The sequence below is a fragment of the Vulpes lagopus genome, chromosome 2, assembly GCF_018345385.1.
Source record: "Vulpes lagopus strain Blue_001 chromosome 2, ASM1834538v1, whole genome shotgun sequence".
Classification (NCBI taxonomy): domain Eukaryota; kingdom Metazoa; phylum Chordata; class Mammalia; order Carnivora; family Canidae; genus Vulpes; species Vulpes lagopus.
Window position 1 is genome coordinate 149,085,326 of NC_054825.1, and position 26,763 is coordinate 149,112,088.

General features: G+C 40.0%; 2 protein-coding genes across 9 annotated transcripts in view; one reads left to right on the forward strand and one right to left on the reverse strand.

Moving 5' to 3' along the window:
* RFX3 (regulatory factor X3) overlaps nt 1-26,763 on the reverse strand; it is a 435,833-nt gene that overhangs the window by 277,814 nt on the left and 131,256 nt on the right. For 2 of the 8 annotated variants that reach the window (XM_041737041.1, XM_041737049.1), the window contains exon 1: nt 1,744-2,535. The exons of 2 other annotated variants lie outside the window; for them this stretch is intronic. In XM_041737041.1, coding sequence (XP_041592975.1) covers nt 1,744-1,798 — 55 coding nt within the window. In that variant the 5' untranslated portion in view covers nt 1,799-2,535. Of the gene's footprint in view, nt 1-1,743; nt 2,537-9,270; nt 9,375-9,713; nt 10,523-26,763 lie in introns of those variants that run through there. 4 more of the 8 variants (XM_041737008.1, XM_041737017.1, XM_041737058.1 and 1 more) reach the window with 4 other exon arrangements.
* Nucleotides 8,947-26,763, forward strand: part of LOC121478421 (serine/arginine repetitive matrix protein 1-like) — a 31,287-nt gene continuing 13,470 nt past the window's right edge. Inside the window, exons 1-2 of the mRNA XM_041733506.1 lie at nt 8,947-9,188; nt 9,294-9,691. Coding sequence (XP_041589440.1) covers nt 8,947-9,188; nt 9,294-9,691 — 640 coding nt within the window. The remainder of the gene's footprint in view (nt 9,189-9,293; nt 9,692-26,763) is intronic.

The following is a 26,763-nucleotide window of genomic DNA, read 5'->3' on the forward strand; positions in this document are numbered from 1 at the left end:
CTCAGGGACAGACATATACACATAGAGGCAGTCTTTAAGAAGAAAAAGGATCACTGAAAAATATAAAGGAATAAGACCTTGTCCTCACAAAAGTATATGTAGTCTGTATAACACAACAGCTGGAAAGCAAAGAAAATTGGAAGAAACACTGGATGACCTGAGACACTTGTCTCCCCCTGCCCATGTCCCCAGTTTCCACCTCAAACCCCACTCCCACCAAAACTTCACAGTCCAGGAAAAACAACTGTGTAAGTATGCAACGCACTGCTATTTAACAAAGAGGGCAGGATGATTTCTACATGTATCTCTTCTTCCTGCCTCTCTCCAGTAATCTCCCTCACCCACCGCCCCACAACTAAAGCATGGAAGGAAGACACAAGCGACAAGCAACAACTTTCTAAAATGGTTTTGCATTATTAAAATAAACTGTCGACTGAGACTAAAGGTGGCCAGATACCATTTAAGAATGATAGCGATTACATTTGAAACTGTAAAATGCTATCAAGAGTTGGAATCTGGACATGGCTCGGACACTTGAATATGTATATACAAATCAATAAAAAACTGTTCAAAATAGTTTTAAGAGCAACAATAATTACAATCTATTAATCTTTCATACACTTATGAAATTGGTAAAAGAGGTGAGATACAGCAGAACTCACGACTTAACTTGAACTAATGCAAAACATGCTTCCTTCTGCAGTCTGCAATGCTCTTAAACCTTCAGGCCTAGCTGCCACATTGACATTAAGGTAAAATTTTGTGAAAGGGCATACTTGATCAAAAGACACAATTATTTTTTCTGCCACCAAACCTGAATAAAAAGAATGCTTACTGAAGTATAAACAATATTCGGGGGGGGGGGGGGGTAGTGTAGTAAGTATCACCAATGGAAAAATAGAAAAGAATACGAGCACAGATGAGGGGAATGCTTCCCAGAGCAGGGCCCCAAAGTAATCCAAAGGCACTTGCCCAGACTCCTTGACAGGACTTTAGTTCTTTTCAAAAGCAGCTGAATAGCATGAAGAGAAGAAAAAGTCAAGGCTATAATAACTGGGGGAGAAATGCTGAAAAATGAGATAAACCGAAACCTGAATTTTATTATGGCTTCTGATGAGAGAGCTCACACTATCCTCTCCTCCCTCCCTCTCTCTCCCTCCATCAAAATGCCTATCTACAGAGTTGGAAAATTATGTCCCATTTTAAATATCTCAATGGTGAGCAACAGGCAGGAGCCCCAACTGTCAGACACTTGTCTGGCACACAGACATAGAGGAGCTGGCTCGGCAGGAGCTCAAGCTGTGAGACTCAGCTCATTCCTATGTGGGTGAGCAAACCAGGGCACTTGGCCACAGCTCCCTGGGGGGGGGGGGGGGACACTGAAATGGTGGAACCTTCTGACACTGCGCAGGAGGTATGGCCATTACACAAGACCCAGGCTCTGGGTTTTCCTTCTCTGTTGTTCTTAGCAGAAGAAAGAAGAGGCAAGCAAAATACCAGCCTCTGGGTCCATTGGTCAAGGAAACACCAATTCCTGGCTCCCTGTTACCATCATGTCTCCCTTTTCCCAGGGCCAATCCTGCCATGGAATCCTCCACTATTAGTGATCAGAGGGCTTGAGAGATCACATAGCCCTGTTTCATTTCACAAATGGAGAAACTGAGATCTGGAGGGCTGAAACAAGCAGACTCAGGTTTTAGAGTTACTGGTACTACAAGTCCCAGAACAGACCCATGTTCTCACCTCTGTCCCGACCTTTGGCCAGCACTTTTGAACACCCTTTGTTTCTCAGGGTCATCTCCCTCTCTCCGTCCACATTATTTCTCCCCGCATCTGTCTCCTCTTGCCAGCTGATGCACTTTCATTTTCAGGCTAGCCACCTCACTCTTTTCCTGGGCTCAGCGCCTACTAGCCCTTCCCCATTTCTGCCTCAATAGGAAGGATCAAGAACCTCTGGTAGTCCTGACTGGGCAAAGCAAAGGCAAGCAGTACTGACTGGGTATTACAGCTTCTAACAAAAGTAGTGAGAAAGGAGTATCTAGGGATTAAGAGTCAGCAATGGGCAAACATATGTGATGTGCAAACATAATATTTTGGGGTTAGACTAGAGATTTAAACTAAAGCACTTAGCCAGAGCCCAAGTGCATAGCCAGAACAAGGATGGGAGCCTCCCGAAGCAAAATCATGCTCAGGTTACATCATTAGTGGAACAAGGATATGTATTTGTTCAGGAGGGCATACATATAGAACCTGTAAGAAAATAATGACGGCATAACCTTGCCATCTAAGTCACGTTCCCTGGCTTTTACCCTAAAGTTCCTCTTAAAACGTGTGTGAACATCACTGGAAAAAAAGCAACAGAGGAGATGGCTGAGCTGAGAGTCTGCCTGCTTCATATATTGGGGCTAATTGTCTATAAAACCAATGTAAAAGGAGTAATATAATTACTTAGCAGGAGGAGGGAGGAGGACAGGTAAGATGAGGAAGGCAAGCAGAAAACTTGTGCATTACACAAATGCTTCAGCAAAACAAGATGACACGCAGGATTGAGTCAGCTTTCCACCGGGATGTATAAATCACATCTCCAGTTTGAGAAAGATCAGGACTATCTAAATAACTCTAAAATGGGGGGGGGGGGGGGGGGGGGGGAATCAGTCTCAGTCAAAATGCTTAGGAAAAAAGATATATAGCAAATTACTAGATAGCAACATTAGAGACAGCAGAGCAGCCAACTGTTTCTTTAAACATCGTTGAGAGCCAAAGAAAGAGCACTAAAGATGACATTTTTCCTCTATAATTTCACATTACATTTTACTGCACAACATTCTAAGATTACTTTATACCTCAAGACTGGGGTTGGCAAATTATTCCAAAATTACTTATTGCTACAGGTATATAAGTGGTGACTTCACACATTTTTCTACCCTTAGTAAGATAACAATTCCAAGCAGTATGTTATAAAATTGCAGAATAATTCCTCGATGAACTCATCTTTATACAGCTATTTATTGTCATTATATATTAATGACTACATTTTATATAACCTTATAAGTCTATAAAAAGGGCACAAAATGTTTTCAAATGAATTCATGTATAACCAATGTAAAAAGGAAAATATAAATTGGACAACAAAATGGACAATGGGAATTGTAAGAGTTTATGAAATGTTGCATTATTAGCTCTCAGTCTGAGATCCCTGGACTGGGAGATTTGTCCAAATGCAGTAAGAGGATGCCATTATAACAAGGCAGCAGAGTAAAACTAAAAAAGCTTTGAGCTAATATGCTACTAATTCAGTATAATAACAAGACAGGTTATCAAATAGTAATCCAAACCTGTGGTTGGCAGCTTCCTGTCTTTGATTTATTTTTAAAGGTGGGAGAGGAGAGAATAGTTATTTACTGAGTGTAGAAAATCTTTGAAAACTTAGGGCCCGCTGAGATGATCAGGAACATGTTAAAAGAACTCTTAGATGGCAAAAAGATTTGAAAAGTATTCCCTTATAGTAAGAATCAACATATGCATTGAGCATATATTCTGTACCAAATACTGAGCAAAGCACATTACATGAATTATCATCAATCTTCCAAAACCCTGTAAGGCAGGCAACAATGGATCCTACTTTTCAGATGAGAAAACTGGGTTCAATAACTTATACAAGGTCCCTCAGCTAAAAAGATCATCTGAAATCTACCCTAAAGCCGGTGTTCTTAACCAATACACTTATCCTTATCCCATCACTCCATTTAAAGAACAAAACATGTACCTATTTGGTACTCTCTATAGATTTGAATTTTTAACTGATTTGTTTTCATTAAGTACATCCTGTACCTTGATATAAAATATAAAATTTCAGGGGGCACCTGGGTAGCTCAGTGGTTGAGCATCTGCCTTTTGGCTCAGGGTGTGATCCCAGAGTCCTGGGATGGAGTCCCACACCAGGCTCCCCATGGGGAGCCTGCTTCTCCCTCTGCCTATGTCTCTGTCTCTCTCTGTGTCTCTCATGATTAAATAAATAAAGTCTTAAAAAAAACGAACTATGAAACTTCTGAAACAATCTCATAAAACACACTTTAAAAATCTTACTGGCAGAAACTAACCAGTAAACTCTAAGACTACAATGTAAAAGAAAAATGCCTAGCCAATTTTAACAAAACTAGGGTTTAAAAAGTTATTCTCTATGATGTCTCTAATCCTGTGACATTCCAACACATGTCTTATAAAGGTACTTTAAAAAATTTCACATTTTGCTGACCGTAGTTTAATGTGGGATAACAGTATAGATAAATCAATCCATAAATCTGTTATCTGGAGAAAAAACTTATATATCTTCCTAAACTTACTTGAGAAAGACAATGACTACTGCTGGTTCAGTATTTGTCTTTTAGAGTATAAAATGCTAAAAAAGGTAAGATGCAAAAAGAGCCCAAGAGATTGGATTCAATAGTTGCCCAAAAAAAAAAAAAAAAATCACACTAAACAAATATTCAGATACAGAAAACAGTAACCAACACTTCTAGTTTAAGGTCTATGGCACAGAGTAAGGCAAAGAATCTAAAACTTTTCAGATAATAGAGCCAAATTAAATATTCAAATAAGACTACTCCAGCAGCATCAAGTGGGGACTGAATTCTCCAGATAATTTTTAACTATTATTATTGTTGTTGATTTAATTAGCCTGGCAACCATTATTGCCACTTATATTTTTGAGGTAGTTTCTAAAAATCATACTATAAAAGCATATTATGCCATATAAAAATATTTTAAGAACATGCAATATATCAATATGTGCCAACAATACCCAATTTATAGAGTACAGAGCCAGTACAGAGTACTGCCAAAATAGCATGATTCTCAGGTTAACCTAAATTTTGGAGGCAGAGATTGACATACCTACATAGAAAGATGATCAACGTATATATCTAAAGGACTAACGCTGAGATCCAAACCATGCCAAAGATATCAATCTTGATATTATTTTATGTTGTGCTAATATATATTATACAAGGACAGAGAAAGGCTTTGGTACAAAACTGCCAATTAAGACAGCATATTAAATTTAGACTCAATAGAAATAAGGCTATTATACGCTTGAATGCATATATAATTAAATTTTTTTCTTTAAATAAAAGTTCTAATCAGTTCACATTTTCAGTGATGATAATCTCATGTTGCAAACAGCACAGCACCCTCTGGTGCATCTGTTATAAGATGTATAAAATTCCCACAAAAAAAGGATAGAATCAAAGTAAAAATGAACCTTAGAAATCAATAGGTTGACACTCCTTTATTCACTCCAATACGTATTTTTAAACATCAATGCTTAAAAACAATTTTCATTTAAAAAGACCACTAGAAATGTTATAGTAACGATCGAAGTAGGTTAGGAAAATGTTTCAGTTTGAAAATATTTAAAATGATGAACAAACAAAAACAATACTGGTTTCTAACACTTATCATTCAAATTAAAATAATGCTGTCAAAAAATTCTTTAAAAGGTTAAGTTGTTATGTTAACCAAATTTCACTTTATTTAAATATTCCTTGGCTTTTTGCTTCAAATCATTTTGATTGATTGTATAAAGTGCTCCTAAGTACTTTTTCTGGATCAAAGGGAATTTACCACTACTTTTAAGACTTTGTAAGTGTTTTGTGAAAGGATTTGCAACTTTTACAGCTTGAAAACAGAGTGATAACCAGAAATAAGTCATGTTAATTAAATTATGAATCTTAATTTGAATAGTTCAAACTTCTACTTTAAAAAAAAAAAAAGAACTTCCTAGGAAAATAATTAACTCCAAAAGTATATTTTACTAAGGACAAAAGCAAAGGATGCCACCTGCTTCAGACAGCCCTTTTGTGAACCACTGGAAGTCCCAACACAATGCGCTAGAAATGAAAGTGACACCTGTTTAAAGCAGCCATCTGTCCCCTAACAAGCTAGATTTAGTCAAATCCACTTAATCTTGGATTTCCAAAATAGAGGAACACTATGCACCTGTGAACAGAGAGGAATTTAAAATCTTGTTTGTCCATGGCCACTGGGAATCTATACCGAACAGTTAACAACAAATGATTCCATCAGGGAAACTAAGTTGGTTTTTTTAAGTAATTGGCTGCAGAGCATTTTTGTCTAATGCTCAGCATAAAAGCAAACACACAAACCACTAGTAGACTCTTTTTCATTTAAAGGTTTACTTCCTTGAAGACTCTTCACAATTTTAAAAGCTTACTTTTGTATTCTCATTTCTTGTAACACAATCTCACTATACATAACAAGAACAAAGTAACATTCCCATTAGCCTGTTCAGGAAAGATTTTTTTTTTTTTTAACTCTTCTCATACACATGATGCTACATTCACCCTTTTAAGGCACACACACACATACACACACACACACACACACTCTTTTACATCTTAAAATTTGAACAGCAAAAGCATACTCCACAGTCAGAAGTTTAGAAAAAAGCACTCACAACATCAGCTTTCTCAAGAATAAACAATGTTACCAATAAGTAACATCATTTACATAATACACTGAATCTATCTTGACTACTGATTCATTCATTTTTTTAACTGGTAAAACATTTACCACATTGAATTTGTTTAAGATACAAAATATTTGTTTATGGTTAAAACACGTTAAATTTATACTCTATAAACCTTTTGAGTACCTGAGTACAAGATTATCTGAATACTAGAGAAATAATGTTATTTTTTAAATTAGGCATAACTACCACATATAACGAAAACATTGTAGAAAAATGCACTTTAGGAATGCATTTTAGTTTACTATATTATGCATGTAAATGTACTACATAAATATGCCTACGCCATTTAATGAAATTCACAGGCAAAACAATCTCAAAAGACTGAGAGAGGCATTATGACATACAATGAATCACAGATATTTAGCTATTCAAAACAAATTATAAGTAACTCCTACTTAATACTCTTCATTTTAAAGCATGGTCACTTTCACAGATTTTAATTAGTCTAAAAGCTGAGAACGTAGGTGAATGCCAATACATAATATAGTCTTTCCTAGGAAAAAGATGACAGGATGAAGAAACTAAATGCTAACTAAGTATTCAACCCCGTGTTAAATTTTAAAACTCATCATTATGTTAGTATTTCTGGTGATTATTTACTCAATTCATATAAGTAATGCTGACATATTTGAGCCCAAAGCATTTCTAATGGCAACTTTCATATCACCTCTGTGCTTTTAAAAATGGGTAATAGAATTCAATTTAAGTTCTCCTCTCAAACCAACTTGTGAATGAAAATTCTAAACTACAGAAAACTTGAGATAACTGTAACAAGTAAAATGCCACAAAAAAGTTCTTGGACACTGCAAATAAAAATATTAATCCATAACATTATAGCATATAATCTACTCAGCTGAAAACCTATTATGAAAGTGGCATAAGGTCTGAAACTGTCTTAAGACAGTAAAACTCCTATTAACTTCAGAGAGAGTTTATAGGACCCAGGAGCTTCACCATCCAAAAGTGTTCAGGCATTTGACACTCATCTGAACAAAAAAAAAAAAAAAGAAAAAGAAATACAAGTTAGTATTAGGGATTTGCATGGAACCCAGGTTGGGAAATAAATATAAAGAAATCTGAGTGGTCTGAGAAAGATTTCTTCCACCCCCAATTAAAACAGCAATCACAAGGAAATGAATCAAAAGAGGAAAAGTTTTTTGAAAACCCCAACTCTTATTTTACAAAATATTAGCTTTAATAGCGTTACAATTACCCAGCCTGCTCACTGACAATCTCAAGAATAATTAATACTGTCACATTATTCGCAGGCTGCTCTGTTAGGTAAATCAATACGTGTTTGCTGTGAGAAAGAAGACTGTTTAAATACGTATTTTAAAATTCCAAATTGGAAACTTCAATATGTGCAAACATAATAGCACATTATATCTGTTTTAGCACACATTCATTATCAAACTCTTTACCAATAATCTACTAATTAAACGTTAGGCTGAAAAATGAACAAATTTACAGGATCTGTAAAATTGGGTTACCTCTAGCCAAGAGCCCTACTACTTGAGGACTGATAAGTATTCAAATCTAGAGAGAAAAATAGATTTTTAAAAGACAGACTTGAAAGGAGAAAAAAAAAAAAGTTCTCTCTCGTCAGCAGGTTTAAGTGACTGTCCAAAGAAAACTCGAAAGTAAACAAAAAAGAATATGTTAAGTACACACATGCCTGGATCTTAACAACCACAAAGAAAGTGAAATATACACACGTTTCAAGTTGAGAAGCTTCATACATTCTTTATGAACAACTTGACTTCAATTTCAACTCTCAAAGGAAAAGGAACAGAGAAGATGAAGAAGAAGGAGGAGGAGGGAAAGGAAAAAAAAAAAAAACTCTTTAAAGTCCTACAACTGTCACAAAATAACATTGTACACTGAGTTCTCACAAAGCTTCCTTAGGTCCTTTCCCTGTTTTCTCACACACAGAGTCTCCTAACCACAATGAAAATTGTTAACACTCCACGGTGGGGAAGGAGGTTCATCAAAGTGAAATGGAACCTCACTACTACCCCTCCCATCTGCACATGAAAGATAAAGCACTGTCAATAACTACTAACCCAAGTATCACAGATGCCCTGCATCTGGTTTAAATCACAAGCACACACGCGCCGCGCGCACACACACACACACACACACACACACCAAAAAAGAGAGAAAGACAGAAGAGAGACTTGTTTAAAAAAAAAAAAAAAAAAATCTCTTTCCCAGTGCAGCAAAGAGCCCAGCGCAGAGGCCCCTGGTTTCAGTGTGTGTGCAAGGGGGGGGGGGGGAGAGGAGGGGGGGTACGAGGAGGGAAGAGTGCTGAATGGATATTAAGACTGTTTGCAGCACAAAGAAAACACAGTTTTAAAAGAAAAAAAAAAAAAAAACCAGAAACCGTGCAGCTGATGATGGCCAAAAAGCAGGGGAGCCCCTTTGAGCACCAGGCAAAGAGGGGCAACAAGGAAGAAAATAGGCGGTGGGGGAAAAAAAGTTCACCGTTGTACGAGGATAAAAATAACAAAACCCCTCACAAGGCCCCACAAGTGAACAACAACAACAACAACAACAACAAAACACCACCACCTCTTGGGCCCCCCCCTGCGCCGCCCCCCCTTCCCCCCGGCCGCCCCCGACACCCGCTGCTATTTCGGTTTGGGGAGAAGCAGGAAACCAGCAGCTTCGGAAAAGAAGGAAATTAAAAGGAAGAAAGAAAGCCAGGCTGGCCGCTTCACCTGACCCTCCTCCTCGGAGGCAGACCTAGGGGAGAGCTCCCCCATCGGCGGCGGGGACGCGTGGCTCCCTCTCCCGCTCGGCTCGCAGCCCCCGGCGCTCCCGCTCCATCCCTGAAGCGCGGCGGCCGCCCAGGGCCGCCGGGGCGGCGCGGCGCCCACACCCCCGAGCCCGCCGCGGCGCGCTCGGTCCATTGTAAACACGCCGGGCTCCGAGCTCCGAGCTCCGAGCTCCGAGCTCCGAGCCCCTCGGCGGCGGCGGCGGCGGCGGCGGCGGCGGCGGCGGCGGCGGCGGCGGCGGCCCCCGGTGTCAGGAGTGAGACCCCCGCACAGCCACGCTCGGCTCGCGCACACGGACACACACACACACACACACACGCACGGACACACGCGTCCACACGCCGCCACACGCTCCCACACACAGGTAGAGACCGAAGAATATTCACCTTGGCTGTGGATTATTGTGGTGTTGTTGGTGGGTGATGGAGATGGTGGTGGTGGGGAGGAGGAGGAGGAAGAGGAGGAGGAGGAGGAGAGGAGTAGTTGTTGTTGATGGGTAACAGTCGCCAGGACTACGGTGACTATGGCGCTTGATTCACAAGGCAACGGTTGCTATAACTCACAAAAGAGAGAGAGAGAGGGAGAGAGAGAGGGAGCGAGAGGGAGAGGGAGACACTCGCACGGGGAGGGGTGGGGAGGGAAGAGGGGAGGAGGCGGGCCCGGCGAGCCGCCGGAAGGGGCGGGCTCAGCCCCGTGACGGACAGCCCCGGGCCTCGGCCGGCGCAGCGGAGGGGGGGCCCGGGGGGGCCGAGGGGGGGCCCGGGGAGTGCGAGGCGGGGTTCCGAGGAAGGACGCCGGCGAGCTGCGCGCAGGCCGGCCGGGGGCCGAGTCGCCCCACAGTCCCCTCGGAGGGACGCTTACTGCACGCGCCGACGACGCAGCGGGGGGACTCCGGGGGTGGACGGGGGTGCCAGGGGTACTGTCTGCGAGGCGACGGCCGCCGGTCCCAGCAGCCGGCTTTGTGCGGAGAAGCCCCAGAGCCGCGACAGGGTAGCGAGGAACGCGGGAGGGGGGGGTGTGGAGGGCGATTCCTGACACTTTGTGGGGAGACCAGCTGCGGCGGGCAAGGAATCCACTTTGAAGAGCGGTCTCCTCCCCCGTTCCCGGCCTGAGACGTCATTTCCGGGGCGGGGCGGGTGGAGAGTCCCGGATGTGCCGCCGTTCTCTCGCCTTTTTTTTTTTTTCTCCCCATTTTCCTGGCTTTTTTTTTTTTTTTTTTTTTTTTTTTTTTTTCCCCTCCTTCGTTTCTGAGGCGCCGGAGGTGGAGGTGTTCCCAGTTGCATCCGCCTCCTGGCTTCCAGCGTGTTCGGGGCGCTGCGAAGCTGTGGGGCCCGCGGCGGCCTGGAGAGTCCGAGCCGCCCGCGCCCGCCTGCGCCCGCCTGCGCCCGCCGCCCGGCCCGCGGCTCCCGCCTCCTGCGGGCCCGGAGCAGCGCGGGCGGCGGCGTGCGAGCGAGCGTCTCGGCCGCCATCTTAGGGGCCGGCGAGCCCCGGGCCGCGCGGGGGCGGGGGCGGGGGCGGGGGGTCCGGCGCGCGCCGAGGGCCGCGGCTTCCCCCCTGCCCGCGGGAGGACGGGCCGGTGCCTGGCGGCGCGCTGGGCGGCGGGCGCTGGGGGTGCGGCGACTCCCACCTGCCTGGGCCGGCCCGCGGCCCCCCTCCGCCCCGCCCCGCCCCGCCCCCGAAGTCAGGCGCTCTCCCCTGTTCCAAGTCGGCCGGAGCGGGGTCCGACACCTGCCCGGCCGCGGGCCCCGAGGACCCCCGGCGCGGTCTGGGGTCTCGAGTTCCCGGCTGTGTGGACGAATGGCTTCCTCGGCGACGGGTGTGCTCGCACGCCGCCGGCTCCCCGCGCCAGCGCTCCCGACTCGCGCGGTCCCAGCGTCGCGGTCCGCCCCGAGCCCGCCGCGGCCCTGCCGCTGCCGCTGCCGCTGCCCGGCCGCCAGCACCGCCGGCTAAGCCGCTTACCCGAGACAATAACCTTAGAAGCCTAAGGAAGCCCGTTCGCGGGAGGCTTAATTTTTGCACCTGCAAAAGGAGGGATTTGGGCCGACACAAATTCCCAGGACTAAAATCATCGTAGCGACCATTACCGAGCTCTTCCCGCTGCCCGGACATTGCGCTTAGTGTTTTACACACATCATCTCATTTAATCCGCCCGCACCGCGGTTCGGTACGACACGGTCTCCTCTGGTAGGGGAACCGGGCACAGCGTCCTAATACGGTTTCATTTTACGGCTCTGTGTCGCGGAATTTTTAGAGCAGGGTATTTTAGGAAGCCACTGTTTAAACAATAGGTTGAAGCAAGTAAATGTTGCCGTCGGGGATCGGATAACGCCCCCACGGAGGTTCACCCTACTGGGTTGTAAATGGAATCGGTGAGCGGTGGTGGGCGCAGTGCTGAAGCTCGAGGGTTTCGTGACCCACCGGGACCCTTTTAGGCTGTAAGGCAAATGGCAATGCGGAGACCAACAGTCCTTAAAAGTCTCCAGATGGGGAATAATAATAGTTTGGACGTGCACGTGGAAAATCAGGTATGCGTTCCAGCTGCGTGAAAACTGGCAATCAGTATGAATATTCATTTCATTGCACTGACAGATGTAGGTCTTCTATTCTCGTGTTGGTGCGCAGGGCAGTTTGCTCGCACCACACAGCACTGAATAGCTTTGCTTTTTTTTTTTTTTTTTTTTTTAAGCTGCAGTGCTTGCTACAGTTTTGTCTGTCCCTTCCCTGGCTGTCAGCTCGTGCTTTCTCAACTGCTGTCAGGGAGCACAGTTCTCAGGTCCTCCCCACCCTTTTAATTGACCGCTTTCAATCTGCAGGCGAGAAAACCACATAATGAAGCTTGTGCACAACTGCGTCCCAAGAGTATAAATAGGTACTTTGAGGAACTCTTAGAAAAACTGTAGTGTATGACCTTTATGTGAGGACATTGTAACATTAGGTTTATAAGCTGCTTAGAGACTTTTTTCTTTTTTTCTTTTTACCTACTTCTTGATTTGGCCTTTTCCTGAAAAGGAATAGGCAAATTTCTTGAATTCTTAAAACGTTGGGATTTTTAGAATATTTTTTTTTTCCTGTTTTAGGAGAATTGATGGTAGGACTTCTAACACCATCATGAGGTTATTGTAATAAGAAATTTTCAGGGGCGCCTGGGTGGCTCAGTGGTTGAGCATCTGCCTTTGGCTCAGAGCATGATCCTGGGGTCCTAGGATGAGTCCCGCATCTGGCTCCCTGTAGGGAGCCTGCTTCTCCCTCTGCCTAGGTCTCTGCCTTTCCCTCTGTGTCTCTCATGAATAAATAAAATCTTAAAAAAAAAGAAAAAAGAAAAGAAAAAAATTTTCAGTGTTACCACCACACTGAATCAAATAACCAAGCCGCCAATTCAAGCTCTAGATTCAGAAACATGCTGGATTATGTATGTATTGTTTTATGTGGTAACTAATTATGAAGGGATCCAGAAATGCCTTTGCCTCTAGTCAGTTCTAATAGGATCTGCTTTTTGGTCATTTTTCAACACAGTTGCAATTTCACATACGTTGTACATATATTTCAGAAATCAATTACATAAGTCACAGAACCGACCCAGCAGTGTCTAGCATTTATCACCTGTTACAAGCAATACACACGAGGCTCAATAAGAAAAGACACCTAACCAAAAAATACTTTACATTCCCTGACAAATGCAGTAAACTGTCAATGCAATGATTATTTGTTGAGTACCTACAATGGGCCAGACATAGCTCTTGTCTGTAAAATGCTCAAAGTCAGTATCTGTGAATTTAGAATGCTGTGTCCTCTGAACTTGGATTGTTTCTGCTCTCAGTTTGGACTGACTGGCAGAGACATCATTTAACATGTTTGTATCTGCACCACTTGAAAAATATGAAGCCCCGATTATGTATGAATACATTATAAATCATTCTTAAGGGTAAATTTCCTCTTCGATATTGTCATTAGGTTATTTCCTCCTATTGATATCTGCTGCATATTCAAGAACTAGTAAATTAACATTAATGCTTGTAAAATGAAAAGCTGCCTACGAAAAGATAAAATACTGATGGGGACAGGTTTACCTCTGAAAAACTGTATGAGAGTTTTGAAAATTAACACATTGGTTTGTCACAGCTTACCACTGAATTTGTGGTGAAGCCTTGTATGAAGCAGAAACCACTCCTGTTTCAGACTTTTCATTTGATTATAATATCTGATTTTCTTCAGTTAAGGGATACCTAAAGTCATAATTTCATTTCAAACGGTATTTATTGAGTGCTTATGATATGCAGTGCACTGAGGAATTAGACTACTAGATTATCAATTGCCTTTACTAGATCTGAAGTTCTGAAGATATATAAATTATCAAAAATGATAGAGGGGCACCTGGGTGGCTCAGTTGGGTCATGATCTTGGGATCCTGGGATCCAGCCCAGCGTTGTCTCCCTGCTCAATGGGGAGTCTGCTTCTCCCTCTTCCTCTGCTACTTCCCCCATATGCTCTCTTTCTCTCTCTCTCTCTCTCTCTTTCAAATAAATATTTTTTAAAAACATGATAGGGACTGGTAAAGGCCAAGGTAACTCAAAACTATACATAATTTGCCACTATTCTCTGGAGAAACCCCAAATCTACCCATCCTAACCCAAAATATATTTTGGTTTTAAAAACATAGCAACCAATTAAAAATAAAAACATTGCGATATTTTTTTCTTTTGGTGGATTGGTCTTTCCAATTGTGTTTTAAGTAATACAAACCAGATGTTTACTCAGCAATCCTGAAGTATGTCCATCCTTATATATAAAAAGGAATTGAATTTTTACCCTGTCACAGAAAGATGATAATAGAATAGAATCCTACATTGACTAACTTTTCTCAAGACCAAAATACACACATACAGCTTTTTCTCTTCAAAAAGGGATGCAGAATGTCAAATACAATATTTGCAACATTAAAATCAAATAATTAGAGGGGTCCTGGGTGGCTAAGTTAAGCATCCAACTCTTGATTTCAGCTCAGGTCTTGATCTCAGGGTTGTGATTTCGAGCCCAGTGTGGGACTCGGTGCTCAGCATGGAGTCTACTGGAGATTGTCTCTCCCTCCCTCTGCCCCTCTCCCCACTCAATGCTCAATCAATCAATCAAATACATACATACTTTTTAAAAAATAAATATAATTGAAAACAGCCCAATGTCTATAAGAGGATGGAAAAACAAATTGTGATACCTTCATTCAATGAAATACTACTGAGTCATTAAAAGGAACTGGCTAATAATACATAAAACAATGTGGATGAATCTCAAAAACATTTTTATCAAAAGAAGCCAAGCATAAAGAGGACATACTGTATGAATCCACTTACAAAAAGTCCAAGACAGGGAAAAACGAATCTGTATTTAGTATTCCTTAGTGATGGCAAGATGATGAGATGGGATGGACTAGAACAGTGCAGTGCATAGGAGAACAATCTAAAGTGATAGAATTCTGTACTGTCCAACTTGGTAGTGACTAGCCTCATATGGCTATGAAAAATCTAATTATCAATTAATAAAAATTAAAATTTGAAATTCAGTTCGGCAGTCACACTGGCGACATTGCTCAAACTTTATTTTGGGGGGAGGGTGGGCAGAGGAAGAGAGAGAATCTTACACAGACTCCATACCCAGTGCAGAACCCAACAGAGATTGATCTCACAATTCTGAAATGGTGACCTGACCCAAAATCAAGAGTCAGACACTTAAGCAACTGAGGCATCCAAGTGTCCCTCACACTGGTGGCATCTTAAGTGTTCTGTAGCCATATTTGACTAGTGGCTATCAAATTGGACCATACAGCTACAGAACATTTCCCTTGCAGAATTTCTATTAGAGTGCTGTTCTAGATTTTGTTTTCAGTAGTATTTCCATGTGTAGTTACAATTGTCAAAACTGTATAGAGTGCACATTATATATGCATTATATGTCAATAATACCTGCCCCCAAACCCTGGAAATCACTAATAGATGTACTTATTACCTACCCAGCTGAACCCACTTTTTCCTTAACATTTTATTTAACACTGCAGAGAAAAGGATAAGTAATAGTAAAATTATCCTTGGCAAATTCTCAAAAATGTGTTAAATGTGACCATACAGTAGATAATGCTGATTTGCCGCTCAAAGAAACAAGATCTGCCACGTTACAATCCTGAATACATCTAGAAACCAAAGGAATTGCTTTTGAGGGCTTAAGTGAATGCCAAATGATTAAAGAGATTTTTTTTTCCTATTTCCCTGTTGGAATGGAAATATCTTAAAAGTGTTGGGTATCATATAATCTTATTCTGAGGTAACACTAGGAGTATTTGAGAGTATTTAATGCTAACTCTATGACCAGGTTGGGAAAGTCATATAAACTCTCTAAGTAACAGACTCGCTGCTGCTGGAGGTGCAAGAAAAGGTTTGTAAATCAAGGATTAAACGGTGAATGATCTCAATTCTAAAACTCTAGTTTTCATGGATTTTCAGACATGGCACATAGGGGAATAAACATATGTTCTTGTAAGACTTCTGTGAATTAAAAATTTTTGGTGGAGTAAATACTAAATTTAATATATACTTCTACCAACATTTCTTAATTTTACAAACCATAGGTATATTTTTACAAGATAATGAACTTGAACTGTGTTAGAGATTCTTATAACTTCATCAGCAATTAATGTCACCAATGTATGCTGACAAGTATTTTATTTTTACTCAATTATTATAGAAAGTTCTTTATCAAAAATGTGACTTTATTCGATCCACTCTTTAACTAACAAAGAAATGCTTTTTAAGTTGGTTCTTTCTCTCCCTTTATTTTTTTTTTCTCCCTTTAATGTAAGTTACAGTCTGGAAAAAAAAAAAAAACATCTCCCAAGTTCCTGTAGGGCCATTATTCCTATTTAAATATACTAAAAGTATCTTCCCCCTGGAACATGTCAAGTATCTCACCCTCCCCCCACCAACATCACAATACCTCATAAAGCCTACATTTAAATAGTTTTTTTAATGCTTATGCCAACAGTTAAAGCATATAACTGAATTTTTTTCACCCTTGTAAATACTTTTTACCAACTTACCTCAGCCACTAAATAAGGAAAAACTAGATCACTTATTCTAATTACATGAATGTGTCTCTTGATGCCATTTTTTGTTATTTTTTAATATTTATTTATTCATGAAAGACAGAGAGAGAGAGGCAGAGACACAGGCTCCCTGCAGGACCCCAGGATTATGCCCTAAACCAAAGGCAGACACTCAACCTCTGAGTCACCCAGGTGCCCCCCTTGATGCCTCTTTTCTTTTTTTAAAAAAGTTCTTTCTTTCTTTCTTTCTTTCTTTCTTTCTTTCTTTCTTTCTTTCTTTTCTTTCTTTCTTTTTCTTTCTTTCTTTTTCTTTCTTTCTTTCTTTTATTTCTTTTTTTCTCTTTCTTTCTTTTCTTTCTTTCTTTTCTTTCTTTTTCTTTCTTTTTCTTTCTTTTTTTCTCTTTCTTTCTTTCTTTCTTTCTTTCTTTCTTTCTTTCTTTCTTTCTTTCTTTCTTTCTTTTTAGAGATCTTATGTATTTATTTGAGAGAGACAGAGATAGTGAGAGAGAGCACCAGTGGGGAGGAGAGGGAGAAGCAGGCTCCCAGCTGAGCAGGGAGCATCATGCCAGGCTTGCTTCCAGGACTCTGGGATCATGACCTGAGCTGAAGGCAGACACTTAACCGACTGAGCCACCCAGGCACCCCTCAATGCTGTTTTGTTTTGTTTTAAAAAGAGAATTTATGTGCATGATATTTTTTCCAAATATTTTGTTTTGTTTTGCTTAGAAACATTTTCATTTTGAGAGACAGGAAACACAAAAATATACATTGCTCTGTGGAATGTTTAAAAAACTTGCCTCCAAGCACTGTTTGAAATTTTATCTAGAATTTTCTCCCATAAAAGAGATTAAAGTCATTTTTAAGACTCCTAGATCAGAGAAGTACTTACTAGAATTTGGTTTTGGACACCTCCAGCCCCACATCATACCAAACATAGTAAAATGCACTCATATACCACATAAAATATACATAACTAAGAACTGAGGTACAAACAACATAATGGTAAGTTTGTAGACATCTAATTAAGTATTTACTCATCTTGATCCGAAGCTTTATTTTCATATTTTGACGTCAACCTTTTTTTAAGATCACCAGCATTTTCAGAGAAGCTTGAAAAATATATAACTCCTGAACATGGCCCTGAAATATAGCAGGAAAACTGAATTTAAAACAATTCATCTCTTTTAAAAAAAAAAAAAGATTTTATTTATCTATTCATGAGAGATACACAGAGAGAGAGAGAGAGGCAGAGACACAGGCAGAGAGAGAGAAGCAGGCTCCTTACAGGGAGCCTGATGTGAGACTCAATCCCAGGACCCCAGGATCACACCCTGGGCCGAAGGCAGGCACCAAACTGCTGAGCCACCCAGGGATCCCCCACAATTCATCTCTTAATTTATCCTTCTTCCTATGAGAAGTGGAGGGAGTGTTAATTAACGAAAAAATATGGAAACCCACTGAGATAACAAAAATACAGTAAACTTCAAATACTGGTTTCATAAAGATGAGAAAAAAATAATGTAATTGAGAAATAGAAAAATTATTTTGAGATGACTTAAGTGTATTTGAACTCAGTACCCTAACTACACTCTTTACTTAGTTATAAAGTTACACATAAAAATCAAGACAGTTGGATTTATATTGCCAGGATACCCTATTTGTAGCTTCAAATGTGTGACACAATAATTATAGACTTCTTGTTAAATGTGATATCATTCTTCACCCACAAGAACTAACCCTTAAAGGAAGAACACCAATTTGGTTGAAGATTGATGAAAGACAAGAAATATGAATGTGAATAATTTAAAACTATATATAAAAATCTGACAAGGGATTTTTCATAAGGCTAAACATGCCTATTTTTGAAAGTGAATAATTTTTTTAAGATTAAATTCTTCCTGAAATTAAATCAAAAAGATAAAAAGTAAAATTGCATAAAATAACCATGTCATTTTCTTTCAAGTCAGTACTGATTCAGTGACCCAATGATGTAATACAAAGCACTGTGTTTCTGGAAAAGCCAGAAAATACATCAGCTTCTAAGGAACCAGCTATAGAGATGCCAGAACTGAATGATGCATAAATAAACAGATCTGAAATGGAGCTTTATCTGAGTAGACATTCACACTGCTGAGGCAGACTCCGTTTCTCTGTAAACTAGGAAAGTATCCCAATAAAAATTTTCATAAGAATGTTTTTAAGTCAACTTAGTTGTATAATCAAAACATTATTGCTTATTAGCATTTCCTGAAAAAAAAAAATCACACTACTATATTGGGCAACCATCTCTGAGAAAGAAACATCCTAAAAGTGTATTGTAGACCTCAAAGGATACAATGCTTACCTGGCAGAAACAGGTAAGGTAGGCTGGGAGTTCTAACACTTTTGGAAAAGAAGTCGACGCAAACTCAATCCTGCAAACACTCTTAATCTGATGCCAACAAAAATTAATCAATATAAAGGTGAGAGAAGGAAAAAAAATGGAACCAGAAAATATAAACTTAGGATTTTTTTTAAAGTATTATGGCTTGTGAGTTGATTTGCTCTGCTTGTCTTTTTTCATTGTGGAGAATGGACCAAGAAGAAACTATGAGGGAGGTCATAGTTTTAGAGGTAAATTGTAGTTAAGGCTTGGATTAACGCTGTAACTAAGAATAATGGGAAATAGCTTCTGACAACTGGTAGAAGGGAAAAACTGACAATATATGAAAGTTATTGAGCATGAAAAATACTCAGTTCCCAAGTACTTATTGATGGTATCCTATGTATGCTTCAGGGATTACCCCAGGCACTTTGGGGGCAGGGGGTGCCAAACAGAGCAGATAGGGAATGAAGAAGTAAGCAAGATACCAAAAACTAAAGTCAATGTTCCTCTTGGTACTAGGTATCTTTTATTCCTCCAGATTCACTCATTCTCTACTCTTCTTTATCCTCCTTTCTAGAAGGCTGACCTTCATAGACTACCTCATTGGATTCCATGCTTTCTGGTTTCCACAAGTGGGTAGCAATGGCCAGAGATTAGAATCAGGGAGGAGGACGGTAAGGTCTTGATATTATTACCCTGCTTCCCTACCTACAATGTTGCTTCAAAATAGCTGCACCCCTCTACTGAAGATTCTGATAAAGCCTTCTTCCCCTTGTACCTTTGGGTTTAGGGGTGAAAACAGCCTGAGTGGTCTCTAGGTTGATGCATAATCTGGTTGCCCCCCCTACACCCACCAAGCCCTCTATACTTCAAATCTCTTCAAAGTTGCCCTCTTTCTTGTGTGTGATCTATTTTCTCCTGGGACTTTCTTGCCACCAAATGAGATCACAGCTATGTATTCCTCTGTGAGGGCCACCATAACACACAGACTGATTGCCTGTAACAGAAACTTATTTTCTCAAAATTCTGGAGGTTAGAAGTTCAAGCTCGAGGTGTCAGCAGGATTGGTTTCTTCTGAGGCCTCTCCTTCGCTTGTAGATGGTGGCCACCTCTTCCTTGTGTCCTCATGGAGTCTTCCTTCTGTGTGTGTTTATGTCGTAATCCTGTCTTTATAGGGACACCAGTCGTATCGGATTAGGGCTTGCCCAAATGAACTCATTTTAATGAAAGAGCCTGTCCCCAAATACAGCATTCTGAGGTACTAGGAGTCAGGAGTTCAAATATTGAAATGCAAGGTGGGGGAAGATAATTAATTCACTATGTAACAGACTCGTTGAAAAAGAAAAACAAGGAATAAATTAGAAAATAATCTCAAGATTATGAGTGTAGCATAAATATAAGAAAAGGACAGTATTACACTTACTCTGAGCAGAACATTAGAAAGGTGACAAAAGAATGGGAAAATGCAAATTTCAATGGCCCATTCAGGTAGAGACACCCATAGAGAAACCACACAAGCTGGAAGAACTCTGATCTGGAGACTGAGCTGGGAGCTTTCTGGGTAACAAAGTAATAATCGTTGCTAGCATTTATGAAGCACCGGACAGACTGTTAGTTATCTTTCCCCCTTCCTCTATCCTAACAAAAATTCTGTTTTTGCTGGACCCTTTCCATAAAATGACCTTTCAGACCTCCTTTTCCAGCTTCACTTGAAGCTAGATGAGGACTCGTTCTGGTCAGTGGGATGTAAGCAGAACTGTTCCTAGGACCCCTTCTAAGAAATCTAAGGACCCCTTGCTTGCTTTGCTTCTTTTTCCTTTCATCCCCTTCTCCATCCTGCTGCTCAGGTCCCCTAGTTTAGGGGGCCACAAATGTGGACCAAGCCAAGCACCTGACCATAACAGAATGGGAAACTAAGTCCCTACTGATTGTGAGACCACTATACTGCCCTGTATTATCTGTGTTTCACAGGAGGGAAAAAAAATCACAGCCACCTTGTTTTCAGTCTCCCAGTTGAAATGAATCCTAATTAATACGAGCATCTTCCAGGTGCTAGGTACTATTCTCAGCTTTTAACGTATTATTTTAATTAATCCTGTTAACAATTCTTTATGTAGGTACTATGATTATCCTCCATAAGGAAACAGACAGAGATTACATACTTTTTCCTAAACAACACAGTTGTAGAGTTCAGGGTTTAAATCAGACTAAGAATCTGGTCACTTGTGTTGAGCCGTCTTCTCTAGACTGGTCTTCCACCCAACAGTCCCTGTTGATGGGGAACATGGTTATTTTTGAAAACTATAGCCTAAAAGAAGAGAATCGTATTTGATTTTACAACAGTGCTACAAGGTCTTTCAAAGGAGGGAAAGCAAATGAAATGCAACACTTTGGCAAAGTTTTGTGCACACATCTATAATCTTATTTTCACTGCTTAATTTAGCCTCAACTCTGCCACCGTTTTGTTGACCCAAATTGTGCCTCTTTCTAAACTTAATTTAAAAAAAAAAAAAAAACTTTGGCCTCTCATAAAGCTCTATAAGTCTAAGATGCATTTGCTTTGTAGTTATCGGGCTGTGATCAGCCCCATAGGGCAAGAAGGTGTTTCAGATCTGTGCCACAAAAGGAGCTTCCCCTTGGCCATATTCCGCTGGAGCCCTTTCCAGAACCCCAGCTGGGATAATCTTTGGTGCGATCCAGGGGCAACTTCTGCACTTAATTGTCAGATTCCTCTTGAGAAAGACTCAGCTCTCAGCCAGGAGTCAATCCTTATGGTGACAGCCTCTGTTGCACTCCCTGTAGCAGCAGGAGAGCTCTAAGAGTGTTACTGGGCTTTGTTAACCTCGCTCTTAGAGAAACTGGAGAAAAAAGGATTTTAAGGGCATCTTGATTTTTTTTAATGTTTGGAAAGAGAAAAAAACTGGACCAGTGGAGATTGTTCTATTCCCTTCCCATCTGGCCACATAAAAGACTTCAGAAAGGCCATTGGATCTACTCAGAGGATATTAACACACTGTAATTCCATAAAGAAATAATGCAATAAATAAGAGAACCATTTATCCACTTGCAGTAAGAAGTTCTGAAGGCAGAACACAGAAGGCAAAGGACCTATGATGTCTCTTACACAATTTGCTTTCAGGCTATAGATAGTACTGATCCTCAAGAATAGCTTTATTAGGACGGGATTTTTAAATGAATCTACCCCTGTACCTACTGTGGTTTTTAATTTCTCCTCCTTCTAACCAATTTTTCCAGCTAACAGAGACATTTATAAGGTACATTCATACTCAGTATTATGCCATCTTAGGGCAGAAATAAATGCATGTTCCTTTTCTAAAACAGCTTTATTGAGGTATAATTCACATAGAATAAAATTCAACCATATTAAGCATACAATTAGGTACATTTTAGCAACACATGCAGTCATTTGACCACGATCATAATCAAGCTATTGAACGTTTCTATCACCATCAAAAGTTCCCTTGTGGTTCTTTGCAATCAATCTTCTCTCACCCCCTATACCGAACCCCAGGAAAACCTTTGATCTGCTGTCACTATATTTTCCCTTTGCTAGAATGAATATCATATAAATGGAAACATACAATATTTAAAGTTCTGGAGTTCTTTTTTTTTCTTTTTGGTCTGGCTTCTTTTACTTGTCAGGATATTTCTGAGATTCATCCATGTTTTGTGTGTATCAGTAATTCATTTATTTTTACTGCTGAGTAGTGTTCTATTGTATGGACATATTTACAATTCATTTTCTGATTTTTGTCATTATGAATAATGCTTCTATGAGTGTTTGTGTATAAGTGTTCTTGCGGACAGATGTTTTCCTTTCACTCCAGTAGATACCTAGAAGTGAAATTTCTGTGTCATGATAAGTGTATGTTTTTACTTTATAAGAAATTGCTGGAATGCTTTCCAGAGTGCCTTTATCATTTTGTATGCACAGCAGCAATGTGTGAAGGTTCTAGTTGCTCCGCACCCTTACCATCCCTTTTAGCAAGGATTAAAATATCTTTTCAATTTGAGTTATTCTAATGGATATGTAGTAATAATTCCATTGTGGTTTTAATTTGTTTTTTCCCTAGTGACTACTCGTGTTGAGCATCTTTGCATGTGCTTACTGCCTATTTGTGTATCCTCTTTGTAAAAGACTGTTGAGGGGATCCCTGGGTGGTGCAGCGGTTTGGCGCCTGCCTTTGGCCCAGGGCGCGATCCTGGAGACCCGGGATCGAATCCCACATCAGGCTCCCGGTGCATGGAACCTGCTTCTCCCTCCGCCTGTGTCTCTGCCTCTCTCTCTCTCTCTGTGTGACTATCATAAATAAATAAAAATAAATAAATAAATAAAAATCTTTAAAAAAAGACTGTTGATGTTTTGTCTACTTTTGAGTTGCTTCTTTTCTTACTGAGTTATAAGAGTTCTTAACACAGTTTAGATGTAAGTCATATATATATATATATATACTTGAGATATTTGAGTGTATATACTATATATATAGTATATATATATAAATTGGTATATATATAAAAATTGGAGATACTTGAGTATATATACTATATATAATATATGTACTCAAGTATTTCTTGCAGGGCATGAAAAATTGGAGTTAGGGAGAAAAAAAGGATGAAGAAAGAGAAAATAGGGTAAAATTTTCATCTTTCATTGTAGAATATCAATAGATGATATTTAAATTTGAACTACCAGAGGAACTAAAGCTAAAAGTTGTTAACAGTGTTTTTTTTTCAGGGGTGCCTGGGTGGCTCAGCCGGTTACGCATCTGCCTTGGGCTCAGGTCATGATTTCAGGGACCTGGAATGGAGTCTCATGGGCTTCCTGCTCAGTGGGGAGTCTGCTTCTCCCTCACCCTTTGCTCTTGCTCCTGCTCGCCCTCTCTCTCTCTCTTTCTCTCTCTCTCTCTCTCTCATGTGCTCTGTCTCAAATTTCGAATTAGTTTTTGTATAGGATGTGAGATAAGGGTGGAGATTCACAACTTTTGTTTCTTTTTAAGAGTTATTTATTTATTTTAGAGAGAGAACAATCAGGAGAGGCAGAGGGAGAGGAAGAGATTCCCAAGCAGACTCCGAGCCAGATTTTATTTATTTTTCAAATTTACATTATACTTTTACATTTAGATTTATGCCTATTTTTTTCTCCCATTGTTTGATTGTATAGTGGGGCAAGTAAGCTGAATAAACATCCTTAAACACCTAAAAAACTCTGGATAAAGTATTTTAAAACAGCTTATTAAATGCATTGCTGAGCTGGCCAGAAAGTAAGGGAAATTCTTAGACTGAGGAAAGAACAAAAGCCCCAATCAAAAAGAAGTAAACCAATGTTGAAAAGAGAAACCTACCATTCCTTAGTAAGCTAGAATTTCAATTTAATGGCCACTTGGAGACTGGAGACAAAGCCTCGGACCTCATGAGATGAGAATTATAATCTGAAACCCCTCCGTGAAACCAAGACCTCAAGGCTACACCCTCAATGAAAATGTGAATTAGGTAGAAGAAAACAAACAGAGAGAGGACAAAGAAGACATAGAGGGCCAGGGGTCATGGACAAAAGAAATTATCATATAAAATCTTTTGTGGTGTCAAGTAAAATCTTCATTTTTTTAATGTAATCATTATTTTCAGTGATTATTGATGAGTATGGTTTTGTTTTAATATTTTCTATACTTTTCAGCTCATCTTAGTCTCTGAATCTTTTTTCCCTGTGGTTATTGGATAGTGATGAATTTATGAACAACAGAAGGAAGAGTAGCTCCCCTCACTCTCAGCCCTAACTATCTGCTAATCCAGAGAGAACCAATGTACGATAAATATCATTGGATATCTTGGACTTAAGGCTGATGAAAATGAATTTGAATTTAGTTAGGATGTTTTTGTGTTTGCTAATGTAATTTGTATCCCACTGTTTAAATTTTTTTTTCTAGATTCAAATCTAAAATGTTTTTAAAGGTTTTATTTATTGATTTGAGAGAGAGAGAGAACATGAGAAAACAAGGGGTGGAGAGGGGGAAGTAGACTCCCTGCCCAGCAGGGAGCCTGATGTGGGGCTTAATCTCAGGACCTCAGGATCATGACCTGAGCCAAAGGCAGATGCTTAACCAGCTGAGCCACCCAGGCACTCCACAAATCTGAAATTTTAAGACTTAGAAGAAAAATATTATAAAACTTTGTGTTTCCTCAAAAAAAATTTTAAACCTCACTTCATATACTTTTATTTGTATGAAAAAAGGGAGAACACAGTTAAGTACCACTTTGACGATTAGCAATAGTGAGTTTGTCAAAACCTAGAAAGGTTGTAGAAATAAAATATAAAAACATTAGAAATATAATTTTTTTTAAAAAGCCACAAAATTCAATACTTTGCTCCTCGGAAATGTTGTTCCTTAATGTTCATATTTTAGAATGCTTTTATTTTTATAATTCCCCACAAACTGAAGTATTGGTCTTATTAATTTCTTCCACAGAGTATAAAAAAGGCTCTTGATTTCTAATTTCTGTTTGTGCTGTAGCATTTCTCCTTCATGGGTCTGGACCTTAATGAATTGTAAGTGGGTTTTTAAATGTACTTGGAAGCTATATAATTGGAGGTTTTTTTTCTGCCTTTTCCAGTTCTGAAGCCTGCAGCTGGTCACTTTTAAAGGAAGAAGAGTCCTTATCTTCCTCATCCAAACACACCTTCCTTTTCACATTAATGGGATACTAGTGTCAGACCACCCTAAACTTCCCCCCAGTGACCTCCAAAATGATTGAAAATCTCTTGCACTTCCTATTAAGAAAGTTGCAAAAAAAAAAAAAAAAAGAAAGAAAGAAAGTTGCATATTATTTGGGCAACTTTCTCCTGGCAATAGCATCCCAAGAGTTTACCCAACTTACCTTGAATTTGGGTTATAGAACTAGCTTTATTACAGTGTTGTTTTGAAGAAATCACTTTATTTCTCTGAGCTTCAGTGTTTGATCTATAATGATCTATAAAAGGATTAGCAACTTTTAAATTTCAAGGAATGTTCTACTTTAAAGCAGGGGAAGCAACAGGCAGAGGGAAAGGGAGAAGCAGGCTCCCCAAGAGCAGGAGCACAATATGGCACTTGATCCCAGCACCCTGGGATCATGACCACAGCTGAAGGCAGACCCCTTAACTGGCTGGGCCACCAGGTGCCTCAGTTAAAAAAAAAATCAATGCAGCATATAATTTGCAATGTTTTATGCCTATGTTCACAACATGATTTTACCCTAAGTGAAACTAAAACAATGCAGTAGAGAGAAGAGATGTTTTCCAATGGGTTTTGCTGTATTATTTTGGATAATAATGATAGCTAATATTTACTGGGGATTCTCCTTTTGCCATAACTGAGCTGTGTATTCATTCCTCCTCACAACAACCCTAAGAGATAGGTACTATTATATTTACTATTTTTGAATATTGAGAAAATGAGTCATGGAGAGCTTAAATAATTTTTCCTAGGTCATAATTTCTCCAATGTTACAGAGACAGAATACACACCCTGCCAAGGACCTACATTCACCATGCTGCCCCTCTAGGATACTGATGATCGTATAAGTTGACTAAACACAAATAATTTTTTTCCCAAATAAATGGGTAGGCCATCCTAAATTAATGATGAATCCAGATTTTTCAAAAATGCTTTAAAAGAAATCCCTATTAATATAGCAAAAGGTAAAGAATATGATTGATTGCTGAAACGTTGGTCTGATTCAATCAGTCAATCTAATGATAATCAGGTGCTCCAGGATTCCATCATACATCTCTAACCACCAGACACAAATTTTTAGAACAGAACAATTACTTGTTTGTAATAGTATATACCTCACCTGAAAACAAGAATCATCATCTTTGTAAAGCATGTCCCTTTCCACACGTTCATTTAAAAATCTGAATATTCAAGGGGCCCAGACTTCTCTGCTAATAAGCATCTCTACTTAGAGTCCCACAAATGCTTTCAAC